Source organism: Tetrahymena thermophila (assembly GCF_000189635.1).
Source record: "Tetrahymena thermophila SB210 genomic scaffold scf_8254794, whole genome shotgun sequence".
NCBI lineage: Eukaryota > Ciliophora > Oligohymenophorea > Hymenostomatida > Tetrahymenidae > Tetrahymena > Tetrahymena thermophila.
In genome coordinates, this window is record NW_002476550.1 from 1 (window position 1) to 15257 (window position 15257).

The window sequence follows — 15257 nt, forward strand, 5'->3', positions numbered from 1 at the left end:
TAGTTAATTCAGCATTTATTTTCTCATCAAAAATCATTCTAAAATATTAATTACCAACTATTTTGAATATGAAAGTTAATTCAGCATTTATTTTCTCATCAAAAATCATTCTAAAATATTAATTACTCCCTATTTTTAAATATGAAAGTTAATTCAGCATTTATTTTCTGATCAAAAATCATTCTAAAATATTAATTACCAACTATTTTGAATATGAAAGTTAATTCAGCATTTATTTTCTCATCAAAAATCATTCTAAAATATTAATTACCAACTATTTTGAATATGAAAGTTAATTCAGCATTTATTTTCTCATCAAAAATAATTCTAAAATATTAATTACTCCCTATTTTGAATATGAAAGTTAATTCAGCATTTATTTTCTCATCAAAAATCATTCTAAAATATTAATTACTTCCTATTTTGAATATGAAAGTTAATTCAGCATTTATTTTCTCATCAAAAATCATTCTAAAATATTAATTACTCTCTATTTTTAATATGAAAGTTAATTCAGCATTTATTTTCTCATCAAAAATCATTCTAAAATATTAATTACTCCCTATTTTGAATATGAAAGTTAATTCAGCATTTATTTTCTCATCAAAAATCATTCTAAAATATTAATTACTAGCTATTTTGAATATGAAAGTTAATTCAGCATTTATTTTCTCATCAAAAATCATTCTAAAATATTAATTACTTGCTATTTTGAATATGAAAGTTAATTCAGCATTTATTTTCTCATCAAAAATCATTCTAAAATATTAATTACAGTCTATTTTAGATATAAAGTTGATTGAAAATAAGATAATTATAAAAATTTTAGAAAAATAACTTGCTATTAAGGATGTATAAAATTCAAAGAAGGTCTACTATAAGATAATAAAATTACCCGCTTATTGATATAATAAAATATGTTTAATTTTTTAAGAAATAAATATAAAAGTTTACAGGCTATTAGAAATGTAAAATATGTTAGATGTTCTAATAAATAAAGTAAGGAATATTAATTAATTACTAGCTGTTTTGGTTAATAAAAATATTGAGATATTTAGAATAAATTGTTAAATGAAAGTTACGCTCTGTTTAAATTTAAAGTTAAGTTGTGGTTTTTAAAATTAGAACAATGAATGATTGTATGTTTGTTACTTGCTTTTTTAAATAAATAGGAAAATAAATATCTCTTGATATTATCTAGTAAAATAATTACCCACTATTTATTTTAAGTTTTAATGTGTATTTTTATGTTAGAATTAATTTAATTATTTTATTACATTCTATTTTATTAATTTTAATTTATTATTTCGTCTATCTTGCTAAGATTATGAAATGTCAAAAAAAAAAATTACTGTCTATTATTTATTTTTAATAAAACAAAATATAATATCAAGCCAGGTTGATCTTTACTTATCCCTATTTAAGTAATTTTATTTGAATATATTTCAAAGTAATAAAATTAAATAAAAGTTACCAATTCCTTATTTTAAAGTTGAAGATATTTTATAATATTCTTATAAAATATCATTCAATAATTATACTTTCTATAATAGAAAAAAATAATTTAATATTAATTTTAGAGTGGTATTTAACATAAAAGCTTTACGTCCTATTTAGAATATTTCGTTTTTTTCTTATTTAAAATCATTCAAAAATTTTACTCACTAATAATAAATTAAATAAATAAATAAGTAAAGTATCAAAAATAAAAGTTTTACTAGCTATTTTATTGAGGTAATTAATGAATGAATATATATATGTCTGTCTGTCTATAAGAAAGTAAGTGTAATACAATCTGTTTCAAAATTAAAATGAATTGACTATTTATTATATGAGAAAATCAGTCTGAAAGTAATAAATAAATACATCATCCTATTAATTAAACAACGGTTAATTTAAAACTATAAATCTGATGTGATTAAAGATTATTAATTATTACATCTTCCTATTTTATTTATTTATTTAATATAAGTTTTTCTTTTCTAATATAAATAAATAAATTAATTATTTACTCCCTAATTAATGTTTTATTCAATTTTTTAAAGTTATATTTTTGTTTATCTTAATATTTTACTGATTTATTCTATTTAAGTTATAGTTTTAATTTATCTTTGAATAATCTTTAAAAGCACTTTAATATATTACATCCTATTTTAATTATCAATTTAATTTTTAAATTTCTGAATAAATGTTCAATTTCATAACTACTTCCTTTTTTTAACGTTTAAATTACTTTTATTTCTCAAAAATTTATTTAAAATTATTTACCAATCTTCCCTTTTAAAAAATAATTTATTTAGCTTCTTTCAATAAAAATATTCAAAATTTACTTTCTATTTTAATTATTTAATGCAATTCATCTTATTTATTTGTATCTAACTAATATTTACTTGCTTTTTTTTGAATTTAAATAATTTTTAGATTATTTTTAATCAAAGATAATATTTACATCCTATTTAAACCATTATTGATCTATTTATTCACTGTTTTAAAATCAAAAGATTACCATCTATTTTTAAACATTAATGATACAATAATTTAAATTTCAAAATATTGTATGTAAATTCATACCCACTAATTCATACAATCAATAAACTCATTTTTTCACTATCTGAACTTCTAAATCACAAATATTATATTACATCCTTTTCAAAATTTTATATAACTCATTTACTATTATTTATTTCGCTAAAATTATTACACATTCCTGTAAATACTAAATAATTTAAATCAGCATTTTCTAAAAAAATAAATAAAATAATATTACTCTCTAATTGATTATTTAGAAAATTATTTATAAATCATTGTTTAAATATTTATTACGATCTATTTTGCAATAATATAACTAACTTATTGACCTCTTCCAAATATATATGTTACACTCTATTTTAAATATCAAAATTAATTCTGCATTTATTTTTTTTCTCATTCAAAATTTTAAAATATAAATTACTTGCTATTTGGAATATGAAAGATAATTCAGCATTTATTTTCTCATTAAAAGTCATTCTAAATTATTAATTACATCCTATTTTGAATATTAAAGTTAAACCAGCATTTATTTTCGGGTTAAAAATAAAATTATATACAAAAAATAGGCATAATATTAAAATTTTTAAAGTTAGAGTAAATAATACAATGAAATCTTAATATTTAATTCAAATTAATTTTATTTTTTTAATATTTTGTTGGTTGTGATAGCTATTTTATCTTTAAATTAGAAGATAATAAATTTATAATTAGATAAAACAAGACATGACTTCAAAATAATTATTAATTTGTTAAAATTTATATATTTAAAATTTTTAAATGTAATATGTTCAAAATATTCTAGATTCATTCTATTTACAATATTTTTTATCACAATATTAAATCTTAGAATTTTTATTTTTCCTTTTTTCAAGATTCTAGAATATTTATTTTTTACAATATTTACACATTTTTTAAATTTTATAATCTACAATATTTATAATATTAGATTATAATAATTTACAATAAAAAATATTTTAAAATATCAGATACAACAATCACTTAATATAAGATTCTTAAGATTATGCAGATATCTTGTATATAATCCAAAAATCATTCTAAAATATTAATTACTAGCTATTTTGAATATGAAAGTTAATTCAGCATTTATTTTCTCATCAAAAATCATTCTAAAATATTAATTACTAGCTATTTTAAATATGAAAGTTAATTTAGCATTTATTTTCTCATCAAAAATCATTCTAAAATATTAATTACTGGCTATATTGAATATGAAAGTTAATTCAGCATTTATTTTCTCATCAAAAATCATTCTAAAATATTAATTACATCCTATTTTGAATATGAAAGTTAGTTAATTCAGCATTTATTTTCTCATCAAGAATCATTCTAAAATATTAATTACCAACTATTTTGAATATGAAAGTTAATTCAGCATTTATTTTCTCACCAAAAATCATTCTAAAATATTAATTACTTGCTATATTGAATATGAAAGTTAATTCAGCATTTATTTTCTCATCAAAAATCATTCTAAAATATTAATTACCCACTATTTTGAATATGAAAGTTAGTTAATTCAGCATTTATTTTCTCATCAAAAATCATTCTAAAATGTTAATTACATTCTATTTTGAATATGAAAGTTAGTTAATTCAGCATTTATTTTCTCATCAAAAATCATTCTAAAATATTAATTACTTTCTATTTTGAATATGAAAGTTAGTTAATTCAGCATTTATTTTCTCATCAAAAATCATTCTAAAATATTAATTACCGACTATTTTGAATATGAAAGTTAGTTAATTCAGCATTTATTTTCTCATCAAAAATCATTCTAAAATATTAATTACTCCCTATTTTGAATATGAAAGTTAATTCAGCATTTATTTTCTCATCAAAAATAATTCTAAAATATTAATTACCAACTATTTTGAATATGAAAGTTAATTTGAGCATTTTGTGATAAAAACTTTACACACTATTTTGAATATAAAAGTAAATATTCGAGCATTTTGTGAAAACTTTACATGCTATTTTGAATATAAAAGTAAATATAGTATTTTTTAAGGAAAGAACAAGTGATTACAATCTATATTAGAGAAAAAGATGAATTAAGTATTAGCTATAGATAAAAATTTAACCCTCTATAAGAATATGATTATGAATTTATGATCATGATTTTCAAAGTTATTTACTTCCTTTTAAATAAAAAAATTTAGGATATGTTGAATTGACTGAATAAAATTACATCTTTTTTTGTGTGCTAAAATAGTTAAAGGTAATTTAAAAAGGAGAAGAATAATTAAAGAGTGATAAATATACTTGCTATTGAAATATGAGATTAAATTAATAACCGTAATTGAAGGAATTTACTTTCTAAGGAGTTTTTAAATGGGAGATTATTAAGTTTTATAAATTTAAATAAATTATTAGTCATTCATTCAGTTTTTTTAAGTGAATGAATGATAATTTTTGAGTAAATAAATAATTTTCAAAAGGAATTAATTAAAAAATTAATTAAATTACATGCTATTTTTTATAATATTAAAATTAATTAATTTTTTTGAAGTAAACTGATGAAAAGTGTTTACTTTCTTTTTCATAATATTTTTATTAGTTTTTATTAAAAACTTATTTTTTGAATTTACAGTTAGTTTTTTTCTTTTGGCAATTCATCTTTCTTTTCCTATATTTCAATAACATGTTACTTATCCTTCATTTTCAAGGTTGGCATCGTCATAATCTAAGGTCGGTTCATTAACTAATTCTAATATTATTATAATTTGGTTAATAAATCTTTAATGGTTTTTTCTTATTCATTAATTCTTTATTATTGTTAGAGATTTGTTTTCTATAATTCTTCTATTTTTGCCTCCTTTTTAAGTATTATTTTGAAAATATTGATGATATTTTGAATAAAATAGCTTAATTAACATATTATCTTTTTTCACGGTCTTCTTTTAACTCTTAGTTTAAGGTCTGTTCGTTTTTACTTTAAAAAATATAACAAAAAATAGAGTAAAATAAACAAACAAATAAATAAAAATACATGATTGGGTAAAACTTATTTGACAAATCTTTAACAAACTCGATTTCATTTTTGAGTGATCTTGTGAACTGTTGAATGTTTCCATCTATCGTCTCAATAAGCATTTCATCTAACTAAAATTCAAAAGAAATAATTCCCTTTAAAATAATTAAAGCCTCCTTAATAGGCATTCTATCCTTTGGAACAAAATTAGTTAATCCATCAATAATATATTTAAGCTATTTGTGATAAACAAAATTTTAAAATTCACCATCATATTTTAATGGTTTGTGCTTATTTTATGCTAAACTGAAATCTATTCCCTAGACAAGTGTATATATAAGATACCCTTTTTAATAATTTATTTTTTTAAATAAAAACAAATAATATATTTTTTATTTCATATAATACCTAAAGAGCATGCTTCACTCTGTTTAAATTAATAAATAAGAATAATATTAATTAGCTTTTAGACAAATAATTTAAATAAAATATTTACTCTGTTGCTTGGCTATTATCTCACACTGACTCCTAATTTTTAATATTCATCATGATAAACCTTACCTATGAATGGATCTGCTGGGTCAAAACACTCTGGTGCTTGATACAAGAAGTTTCCCATCTTTAATTTTTTCAATTGAATTATTTGAATATCTCTTTCATATGATAAAAATATGAGTGCATACATATTGATTCATAGCATAGCCAGATTTGTTTATTAGGTTATCTGCCAAACCAAAATCAGCTATATAAAATATATAAAATCAATCAATCAAGCATGTTTAGATTTGTTAAAAATTTACAAACAACTGCATTTCCATGATAGTCAATTAAGATATTATCCATTTTCAGATCATTAACAAGGCAGCTCTTAGAGTGAATGTAGTAGAGACCTTGAGCAATGTCGTTAGCGTATTTGATTGCTGATATTTCATTCAGTCTTTTGTTTTAGTTCCTTTCTAAAATCTAGGTGAGAGTTCCTTATTATTTATAGCATTTAATTTTGCATTAAAGACTTTCAATAAAGCGGTTTGATTAATTAATTTAAAAAAGAAATGAGTATTATTTGTACCTTAACACTCAGTTAGAACTAAGTAACTAAATTGTTATCCCTCAAATTAATCTATAAGACTGACTACATAAGGAGAGTCTCTACATTTTTTGAGAATTTCTACTTCTTGTTTCACTCGATTGTTAAGATCTTCGTCAAGATTACCTTGAGGATCTCTAACTTAAACACCTTTGATGGCATACCTCATGTTAGTTTTCGAATCTTTTGCTAACAAAACTAATCCCTATACTCCCTGTCCTAAAAATCTAAAATCAGAGTAGCCTTTTTTACTTAATTCGCTTTTCATAGTCTAATAAATTGAAGCTTAATAAGGTTTTAACTTAGGTTCTTAGATATCAGAAACTTTTGTTAAAATTCAGATAAAATTTGATTGGAACCAAGACAGGCAAAAGGTAAATTATTAAATGGATGGTTTGATTTTTATTTTTACAGATTAAACATTTAAGTTTGTTTTAATAATATCTACATACAAGTTTTATTTAATATTTCAATATTTATAATGAATTATCAGTCTATTCATAAATTATTAAAATTAATTTAAATATTTTTTACTGACTAACTCAGGCTTATCGAGCATTTAGACACCTTTCATTCGGTACATCTCTTTGACTTTTTTCCTTTTTTGAAGATGCAAAGCAAGGTTATATTTAGCTTCTTAGTATCCTACAAGATTTTAGCTGATTTTATTCATTTTTTAATATCTCAATATTTTTTTTTCTAGCAAATTAATTGAATTAATTAATTATGTGCCAATAAGCAAAATTTATTAAGTTTTTAAATGTTTATTTTTTGTTAAAATCTGATTTAAATTAATTAAATTATTTGTAAAAAGAATATTTGATAAATCAAAATATTCTTTCATAAAAATTGTAATAATACGCATTAACTATTAAATCATATATAAATAAGATTTAAATATCCCAACTTGTCATCATCTCAATCACGAAATTATACAAAGTGATGTAATTAATAAAATGAGTAGGCTAATGAGCGTAAAATAAAGCAACAAAGAATACAAAATAACAATTCATTCATAGCTTTAGTAAAACATAGAAGTAAAGAAGCTTAAAACTTAATAAATTGTTAGTCATTACTGAAGTAATTGACCATAAAATCAGTTTTCTATTTTAAACTAAATAATATTTATCATTAAAAAGGTTTATTAATGCCTTCATAAGTAAAAATAAGAATAAATGTCACAACAATTTTAAAGTACCAAAACTAATACATATTTTATAACATAGATAACTAAATAATTGAAGCTTAGAAGTAAAACTTTTTGCAAATTTTGCTGTAAAAAACAATACATATTAAGACTATAAACAGATGTTAGTATTCTCTTGCCTAATTTCTAAACCAGAGCTTATTAAAAGTCCCTTTTCTTTAATAAATAAAATTTAAAAATGTTCAAGCATTATCTTATTTTCAAATATTAAGAGCCAATCAACAAAGCACATATATAATTGCTTAAATAGATACAATAAGTAACATATATTAGATAAAATACCTTACCATTTTTTTACAATAACAGCCAAAAGTAGGTAAATAATAAATAGCGAAAAAAGCCGAATACTTTTCATATTCTTTGAATTTTCATTTAAAAATTCATTTTTGAGCAGATAACAAAAATATTTTTAGTTTTGAATAACCAGTAACTTGAAAAATATGCAATAAAAGCTAAGCAAATAAATATTTTTTCTAGCTTAAAGCTACTGTAAAGTTAGAAGCTAACTAGCTATAAATAAGCTGTATCTTTTACTGAAATATCCATAAAAGTCATATTAATAATATTGCACTGCACAACTTTATTTCTTATCTTGAATATGGTAAATCAACTATAAAAAAAGTTATTTTTAACTCGAATAATTTAATTATAAGAGCTTTGATATAATTATATGTACAACTATTTTATCATAATTTAGTTATGAAACCTACTATCCTCTAAGTATTCATTTTATTACAAGAAATGATCTTCTTTCTATATCAAAATTATATTAACATAGATAGCTATTAGAATATTGAATAGAATCTAAATTTTCTTCCTTTGTTATGATTAAATATCTATTTGATTTTTCTTTAAGTAGAGTTTTATTAAAATGAAAACACATTTATATCATAATTGAGGAAGCTCACATAAAATGAAATATTAGAATGCAAAATTTGAATAATCAATAAACAAATATGGATAAAAATAAATTTAAAAATTTTTAATGTGAATAACACTTACTTACAGGATTAATATTCTTGTGGTGGCGCTACCGCAAGAATTGTAATCTAGGAAGTGCTTTACTAATTTAATTGCTTTTTGTAATATTAATATTAAAATGAAATATCAAATTTTATAATTGTACATGTTTTAATTAAATAAATAATTTCAGAAATAAATTTTTTAATATATTATAGATTTTTATTTTATAATATTATAAATATACTAATTATTTTAAAAGAAAATATAAATTAATTGCTTTGTCAAGTACAAAACCTATTCTGATACTTTTTTTATTTGTTTTAAATTATTCAAAATTATATTTATATTTACTAATTTTTATTGAATAAGAAGTAGAAGATAATCAAAGATAAAATTTTTTACTTTTTTATAAACTTTATTTATTAATGAGTTTTATTAGATGTGACTAAATAAATAAATAATAAATCGCTTAATTGCTTAAGAATATTATTAAAAGTTAAATTATCCAACTATTTAACTTGTAACTTGAAATTTGATCACAAATACACTTTGAATGGAAATTTTTAATTTCAAAAACTAGGAATATTTATATTTTTTAAGCCTTTAATTCACCACTTTTTTACATATTACAATATTAAATTTTTTTCTTACTTCAAAAAAAAATGGTATTTTTGTTTTTATTTTTAAATTTATATTATTAGCCAGATAGATAACTTAAGTTAGTAAACAATTATTTTTAAATTGTTTTTAACTTGAATAATTCATTTTTTTTTCATTTAAAAAAAAAAAGAAATTAAAAGTTGAAGCTACAATCAATATAACATAAAATATATATTTCACAAATTCATATTATTTTTAATATTTGTTAATAGTAATTCAATTTATTTTTTACTTATAATAAACAAGCAAACAAACAAAAAAAAGAGTGTATTTCTGATTTCGTAAACTGTGTTGCCTGAATCTAACAAATATAATGAGGCTCATCACTATATTTTTGATTTTTTAATTTAATGAAAATTATAAATTTATTTATTTATTTGCAAAAAGATTAATTAATTAAATACCTTCTAATATTTTTATAACGTTTATTAAATCTCTCTTTTTTTAATAAAAACTTCTAATGTGTTATATTATTACCCTATTTATTTTATTCTAAGTTTTAGTAAAAAAGCTTAATTTGCTTATAAATAATTTTACTTTCTTTATAATAAGTTAATAGTAGATATTCATATATATGTTGGTTTCTTAATAGGGTTAATTATTACCAACTGTTTTAATTAAAACATTTCATGATTGTAATTCGTCCAAAGTTATTTAAAATATTACAATCTATTATTATTTTTAATTTTTTTTTTTTTCTTTTTCAATCACTCAAATATTTTACAATCTTGTTTAGAATTAACATAGTTAGTTAGTTACATTTTTTGATTACTTTCATAACTCTTACTCACTATTTTCATATTAAAAGTAACACATACTCTACATTAGTAACTTTCAAAAATATTACTATCTATTTCATACATTTTAATAAGTTTCGCTATCAAAATTATTCTTCTAAAATAAATATTACTGGCTGTAAATTCAAAATTAAACTTATTTTCCATCTTTATTATTTATCTTCTACAAATAATTACCATCTATTTTTCAAGAGATCATTTAATTCTATAATTTCTTATTATGAACTCTTATTAATAAATTTTACTCACTATTTCATATTTAGATTTTATTTTCTCATCAAAAATCATTTTAAAATATTAATTACTAGCTATTTTGAATATGAAAGTTAGTTAATTCAGCATTTATTTTATCATCAAAAATTATTCTAAAATATTAATTACCACCTATTTTGAATATGAAAGTTAGTTAATTCAGCATTTATTTTCTAATGAAAAATCATTCTAAAATATTAATTACGCACTATTTTAAATATGAAAGTTTCTTCAGCATTTATTTTCTCATTAAAAATCATTCTAAAATATTAATTACTCGCTATTTTGAATATGAAAGTTCATTTAGCATATCATTTCTCATCAAAAATCATTCTAAAATATTAATTACGGACTATTTTGAATATGAAAGTTAGTTAATTCGGCATTTATTTTCTCATCAAAAATCATTCTAAAATATTAATTACATGCTATTTTGAATATGAAGTTAGTTAATTCAGCATTTCTTTTCTCATCAAAATCATTCTAAAATATTAATTACATTCTATTTTGAATATGAAAGTTATTCAGTTTTTATTTTCTCATCAAAAATAATTCTAAAATATTAATTACTCCCTATTTTGAAAATACCTATTTTAAATATGAAAGTTAGTTAATTCAGCATTTATTTTCTCATCAAAAATCAATCTAAAATATTAATTACTAGCTATTTTGAATATGAAAGTTAATTCAGCATTTATTTTCACATCAAAAATCATTCTAAAATATTAATTACTAGCTATTTTGAATAATAAAGTTAATTCAGCATTTATTGTCTCATCAAAAATCATTCTAAAATATTAATTACTCGCTATTTTGAATATGAAAATTAATTCAGTATTTCTTTTCTAATCAAAAATCATTCTTAAATATTAATTACTTGCTATTTTGAATATGAAAGTTAGTTAATTCAGCATTTCTTTTCTCATTAAAAATCATTCTAAAATATTAATTACTCCCTATTTTTAATATGAAAGTTAGTTAATTCAGCATTTATTTTCTCTTCAAAAATCATTCTAAAATATTAATTACTCCCTATTTTGAATATGAAAGTTAATTCAGGATTTATTTTCTCATCAAAAATGATTCTAAAATATTAATTACATTCTATTTTGAATTTGAAAGTTAATTCAGCATTTATTTTCTCATCAAAAATTGTTCTAAAATATTAATTACTCCCTATTTTGAATATCAAAGTTAATTCAGCATTATTTTCTCATCAAAAATTATTCTATAATTACATTCTATTTTGAATACGAAAGTTAATTCAGCATTTATTTTCTCATCAAAAATTGTTCTAAAATATTAATTACTCGCTATTTTGAAAATCAAAGTTAGTTAATTCAGCATTGATTTTCTCTTCAAAAATCATTATAAAATATTATTTACTCACTATTTTGAATATAAAAGTTAATTCAGATTTATTTTCATTAAAAATCATTCTAAAATATTAATTACATGCTATTTTGAATATGAAAGTTATTCAGGATTTATTTTCTCATCAATCATTCTAAAATATTAATTACATGCTATTTTGAATATGAAAGTTAGTTAATTCAGCATTTCTTTTCTCATCAAAATCATTCTAAAATATTAATTACAGTCTATTTTGAATATGAAAGTTATTCAACATTTATTTTCTCACCAAAAATTGTTCTAAAATATTAATTACTGCCTAATTTAAATTTAAAGTTGATTGAAAATAAGATAATAATAAAAATTTTAGAAAAATAACTTGCTATTAAGGATATATAAAATTCTAAGTAGGTCTACTATAAGATGATAAAATTACCTGCTAATAAATATAATAAAGTAAAATATGCTTAATTTTTTAAAAAACAAATATAAAAGTTTACTGGCTATTAGAAATGTAAAATATGCTAGATATTCTAATAAATAAAGTAAGGAATTTTACTAGATCTTTTGGTTAAATGAAAGTTAAGCTCTGTTTAAATTTAAAGTTAAGTTATGGTTTGTAAAATTAGAACAATGAATGATTGTATGTTTGTTACTTGCTTTTTTAAATAAATAGGAAAATAAATATCTCTTGATATTATCTCGTAAAAAAATTACCCACTATTTATTTTAAGTTTTAATGTGTATTTTTAAGTTAGAATTAATTGAACTATTTTATTACATTCTATTTTATTAATTTTAATTTATTATTTCATCTATCTTGCTAAGATTATGAAATGTCAATAAAAAAAATTACTGTCTATTATTTATTTTTAATAAAACAAAATATAATATCAAGCCAGGATAACTAGATTGATCTTTACTTCTTCCTATTTAAGTCATTTTATTTGAATATTTCAAAGTAATAAAATTAAAAGTTACCAATCTCTTATTTTAAAGTTGAAGATATTTTAGAATATTCTGATAAAATATCATTCAATGATTATACTTTCTATAATAGAAAAAAATAATTTAATATTCATTTTAGAGTGGTATTTAACATAAAAGCTTTACTTCCTATTTAGAACATTTCGTTTTCTTCTTATTTAAAATTATTCAAAAATTTTACTCACTATTAATAGGTTAAATAAATAAGTAAGTAAAGTATTAATAGAAAAAAATAAAAGTTTTACTAGCTATTTTATTGAGGTAGTTAATGAATGAATATATATATGTCTGTCTATAAGAAAGTAAGTGTAAATATTACAATCTTTTTCAAAATTAAAATGAATTGATTATTTATTATTTGATCAAATCAGTCTGAAAGTAATAAATAAATACATCATCCTATTAATTAATTAACGGTTAATTTAAAACTATAAATCTGATGTGATTAAAGATTATTAATTATTACATCCTATTTTATTTATTTATTTAATATAAGTTTTATTTTCTAATATAAATAAATAAATTATTTACTTCCTAATTAATGTTTTATTCAATTTTTTAATGCTATATTTTTGTTTTTCTTAATATTTTACCCATTTCTTGTATTTAAGTTATAATTTTAATTTATATTTGAATAATCTTTAAAAGCACTTTAATATATTACTCGCTATTTTAATTATCAATTTAATTTTTAAATTTCTGAATAAATGTTTAATTTCATTACTACTTCCTTTTTGTGATGTTTAAATTACTTTTATTTCTCTAAAATTTATTTAAAATTATTTACAACCAATCATCCCTTATTAAAAATAATTTATTTAGCTTCTTTTAATAAAAATATTCAAAATATACCATCTATTTTAATTATTTAATGCAATTCATCTTATTTATTTAAATTAGTATCTAACTAATATTTACTTGCTTTTTTATATTTAAATAATTTTTAGATTATTTTTAATCAAAGATAATATTTACATCCTATTTAAAACCATATAGATCTTTTTATTCACTGTTTTAAAATCAAAAGATTACCATCTATTTTTAAATATTAATGATACAATAATTTTAATTTATAAATATTGTAAGTAAATTTATACCCACTAATTCATACAATCAATAAATTCATTTTTTCACTATCTATACTTCTAAATCACAAATATTATATTACATCCTTTTCAAAATTGTATATAACTCATTTACTTACTATCATTTATTTCACTAAAATTATTACGCGTCCCTGTAAATACTAAATAATTTAAATCAGAAATTTCAAAAAAATTAATAAAATAAATAATATTACTCTCTAATAGATTATTTAGAAAATTATTTATAAATCATTGTTTAAAATATTGATTACTATCTATTTTGCAATAATATAACTAACTTATTGACCTCTTCCATATATATATTTTACACTCTATTTTAAATATCAAAGTTAATTCTGTATTTATTTTTTTTCTCATTCAAAATTTTAAAATATTAATTACAAGCTATTTGAATATGAAAGATAACTCAGCATTTATTTTCTCATAAAAAGTCATTCTAAATTATTAATTTTACATCCTATTTTGAATATTAAAATTAGTTAATCCAGCTTTTATTTTCTGGTTAAAAATAATATTATATACAAGAAATAGGTATAATATTAAAATATCTTAAGTTAGAGCAAATAATACAATGAAATCTTAATATTTAATTCAAATTAATTTTATTTTTTAAATTATTTTGGTTAAGATAGCTATTTTATCTTTAAATTAAAAGATAATAAAATTGTAAGTAGATAAAACATGACTTCAAAATGATCATTAATTTATTAAAATTTATTTATTTAAAATTAAAAAAAAAATGTTAAAAATATTCTAGATTCATTGTATTTACAATATATTTTATCAGAATCTAAAATCTTCAAATTTTTATTTTTACTTTTTTGAAGAATCTAGAATATTTATTTTTTATAATATCCACAAATTTTTTAAATTTTATAATCTAGAATATTTAAATTATTAGATTATAATAATTTACAATAAAAAATATTCTAAAATATCAGATACAACAACCACTTAATATAAGATATCTTAAGATTATGCAGATATCTTGTATAGAATCCAAAAATCATTCTAAAATATTAATTACCCACTATTTTGAATATGAAATTTAGTTAATTCAGCATTTATTTTCTCATCAAAAATCATTCTAAAATATTAATTACATTCTATTTTGAATATGAAAGTTAATTCAGTATTTCTTTTCTAATCAAAAATCATTCTTAAATATTAATTACTATCTATTTTGAATATTAAAGTTAATTAATTCAGCATTTCTTTTCTAATCAAAAATCAATCTTAAATATTAATTACTTGCTATTTTGAATATGAAAGTTAATTTGAGCATTTTGTAATAAAAACTTTACACACTATTTTGAATATA

The 15257-nt window shown here is 19.2% G+C and overlaps 3 protein-coding genes across 3 annotated transcripts; all 3 read right to left on the reverse strand. All coding sequences in view use genetic code 6, as the record gives it.

The window, feature by feature from the left end:
* Positions 1 to 1648: 1648 nt before the first annotated feature.
* Positions 1649 to 1941, reverse strand: TTHERM_001246669 (hypothetical protein; the record flags this gene model as incomplete). The annotated part of the gene is made up of 3 exons (XM_012795865.1): positions 1649 to 1664; positions 1719 to 1795; positions 1867 to 1941. 3 exons carry the CDS (start codon positions 1939 to 1941, stop codon positions 1649 to 1651), a joined length of 168 nt encoding a protein of 55 aa, XP_012651319.1.
* Positions 1942 to 5092: 3151 nt separating this feature from the next.
* Positions 5093 to 7284, reverse strand: TTHERM_01246670 (kinase domain protein; the record flags this gene model as incomplete). Its single annotated transcript, XM_001029913.2, has 9 exons — positions 5093 to 5368; positions 5428 to 5485; positions 5543 to 5870; positions 5933 to 5951; positions 6021 to 6143; positions 6208 to 6266; positions 6325 to 6501; positions 6594 to 6935; positions 7146 to 7284. The coding sequence occupies 9 exons, from the start codon at positions 7282 to 7284 to the stop codon at positions 5093 to 5095; spliced, it is 1521 nt and encodes a 506-aa protein (XP_001029913.2).
* Positions 7285 to 7764: 480 nt separating this feature from the next.
* On the reverse strand, positions 7765 to 8108 carry TTHERM_001246676 (transmembrane protein, putative; the record flags this gene model as incomplete). Its single annotated transcript, XM_012795866.1, has 2 exons — positions 7765 to 7974; positions 8106 to 8108. The coding sequence occupies 2 exons, from the start codon at positions 8106 to 8108 to the stop codon at positions 7765 to 7767; spliced, it is 213 nt and encodes a 70-aa protein (XP_012651320.1).
* Between the last annotated feature and the right edge of the window lie 7149 nt (positions 8109 to 15257).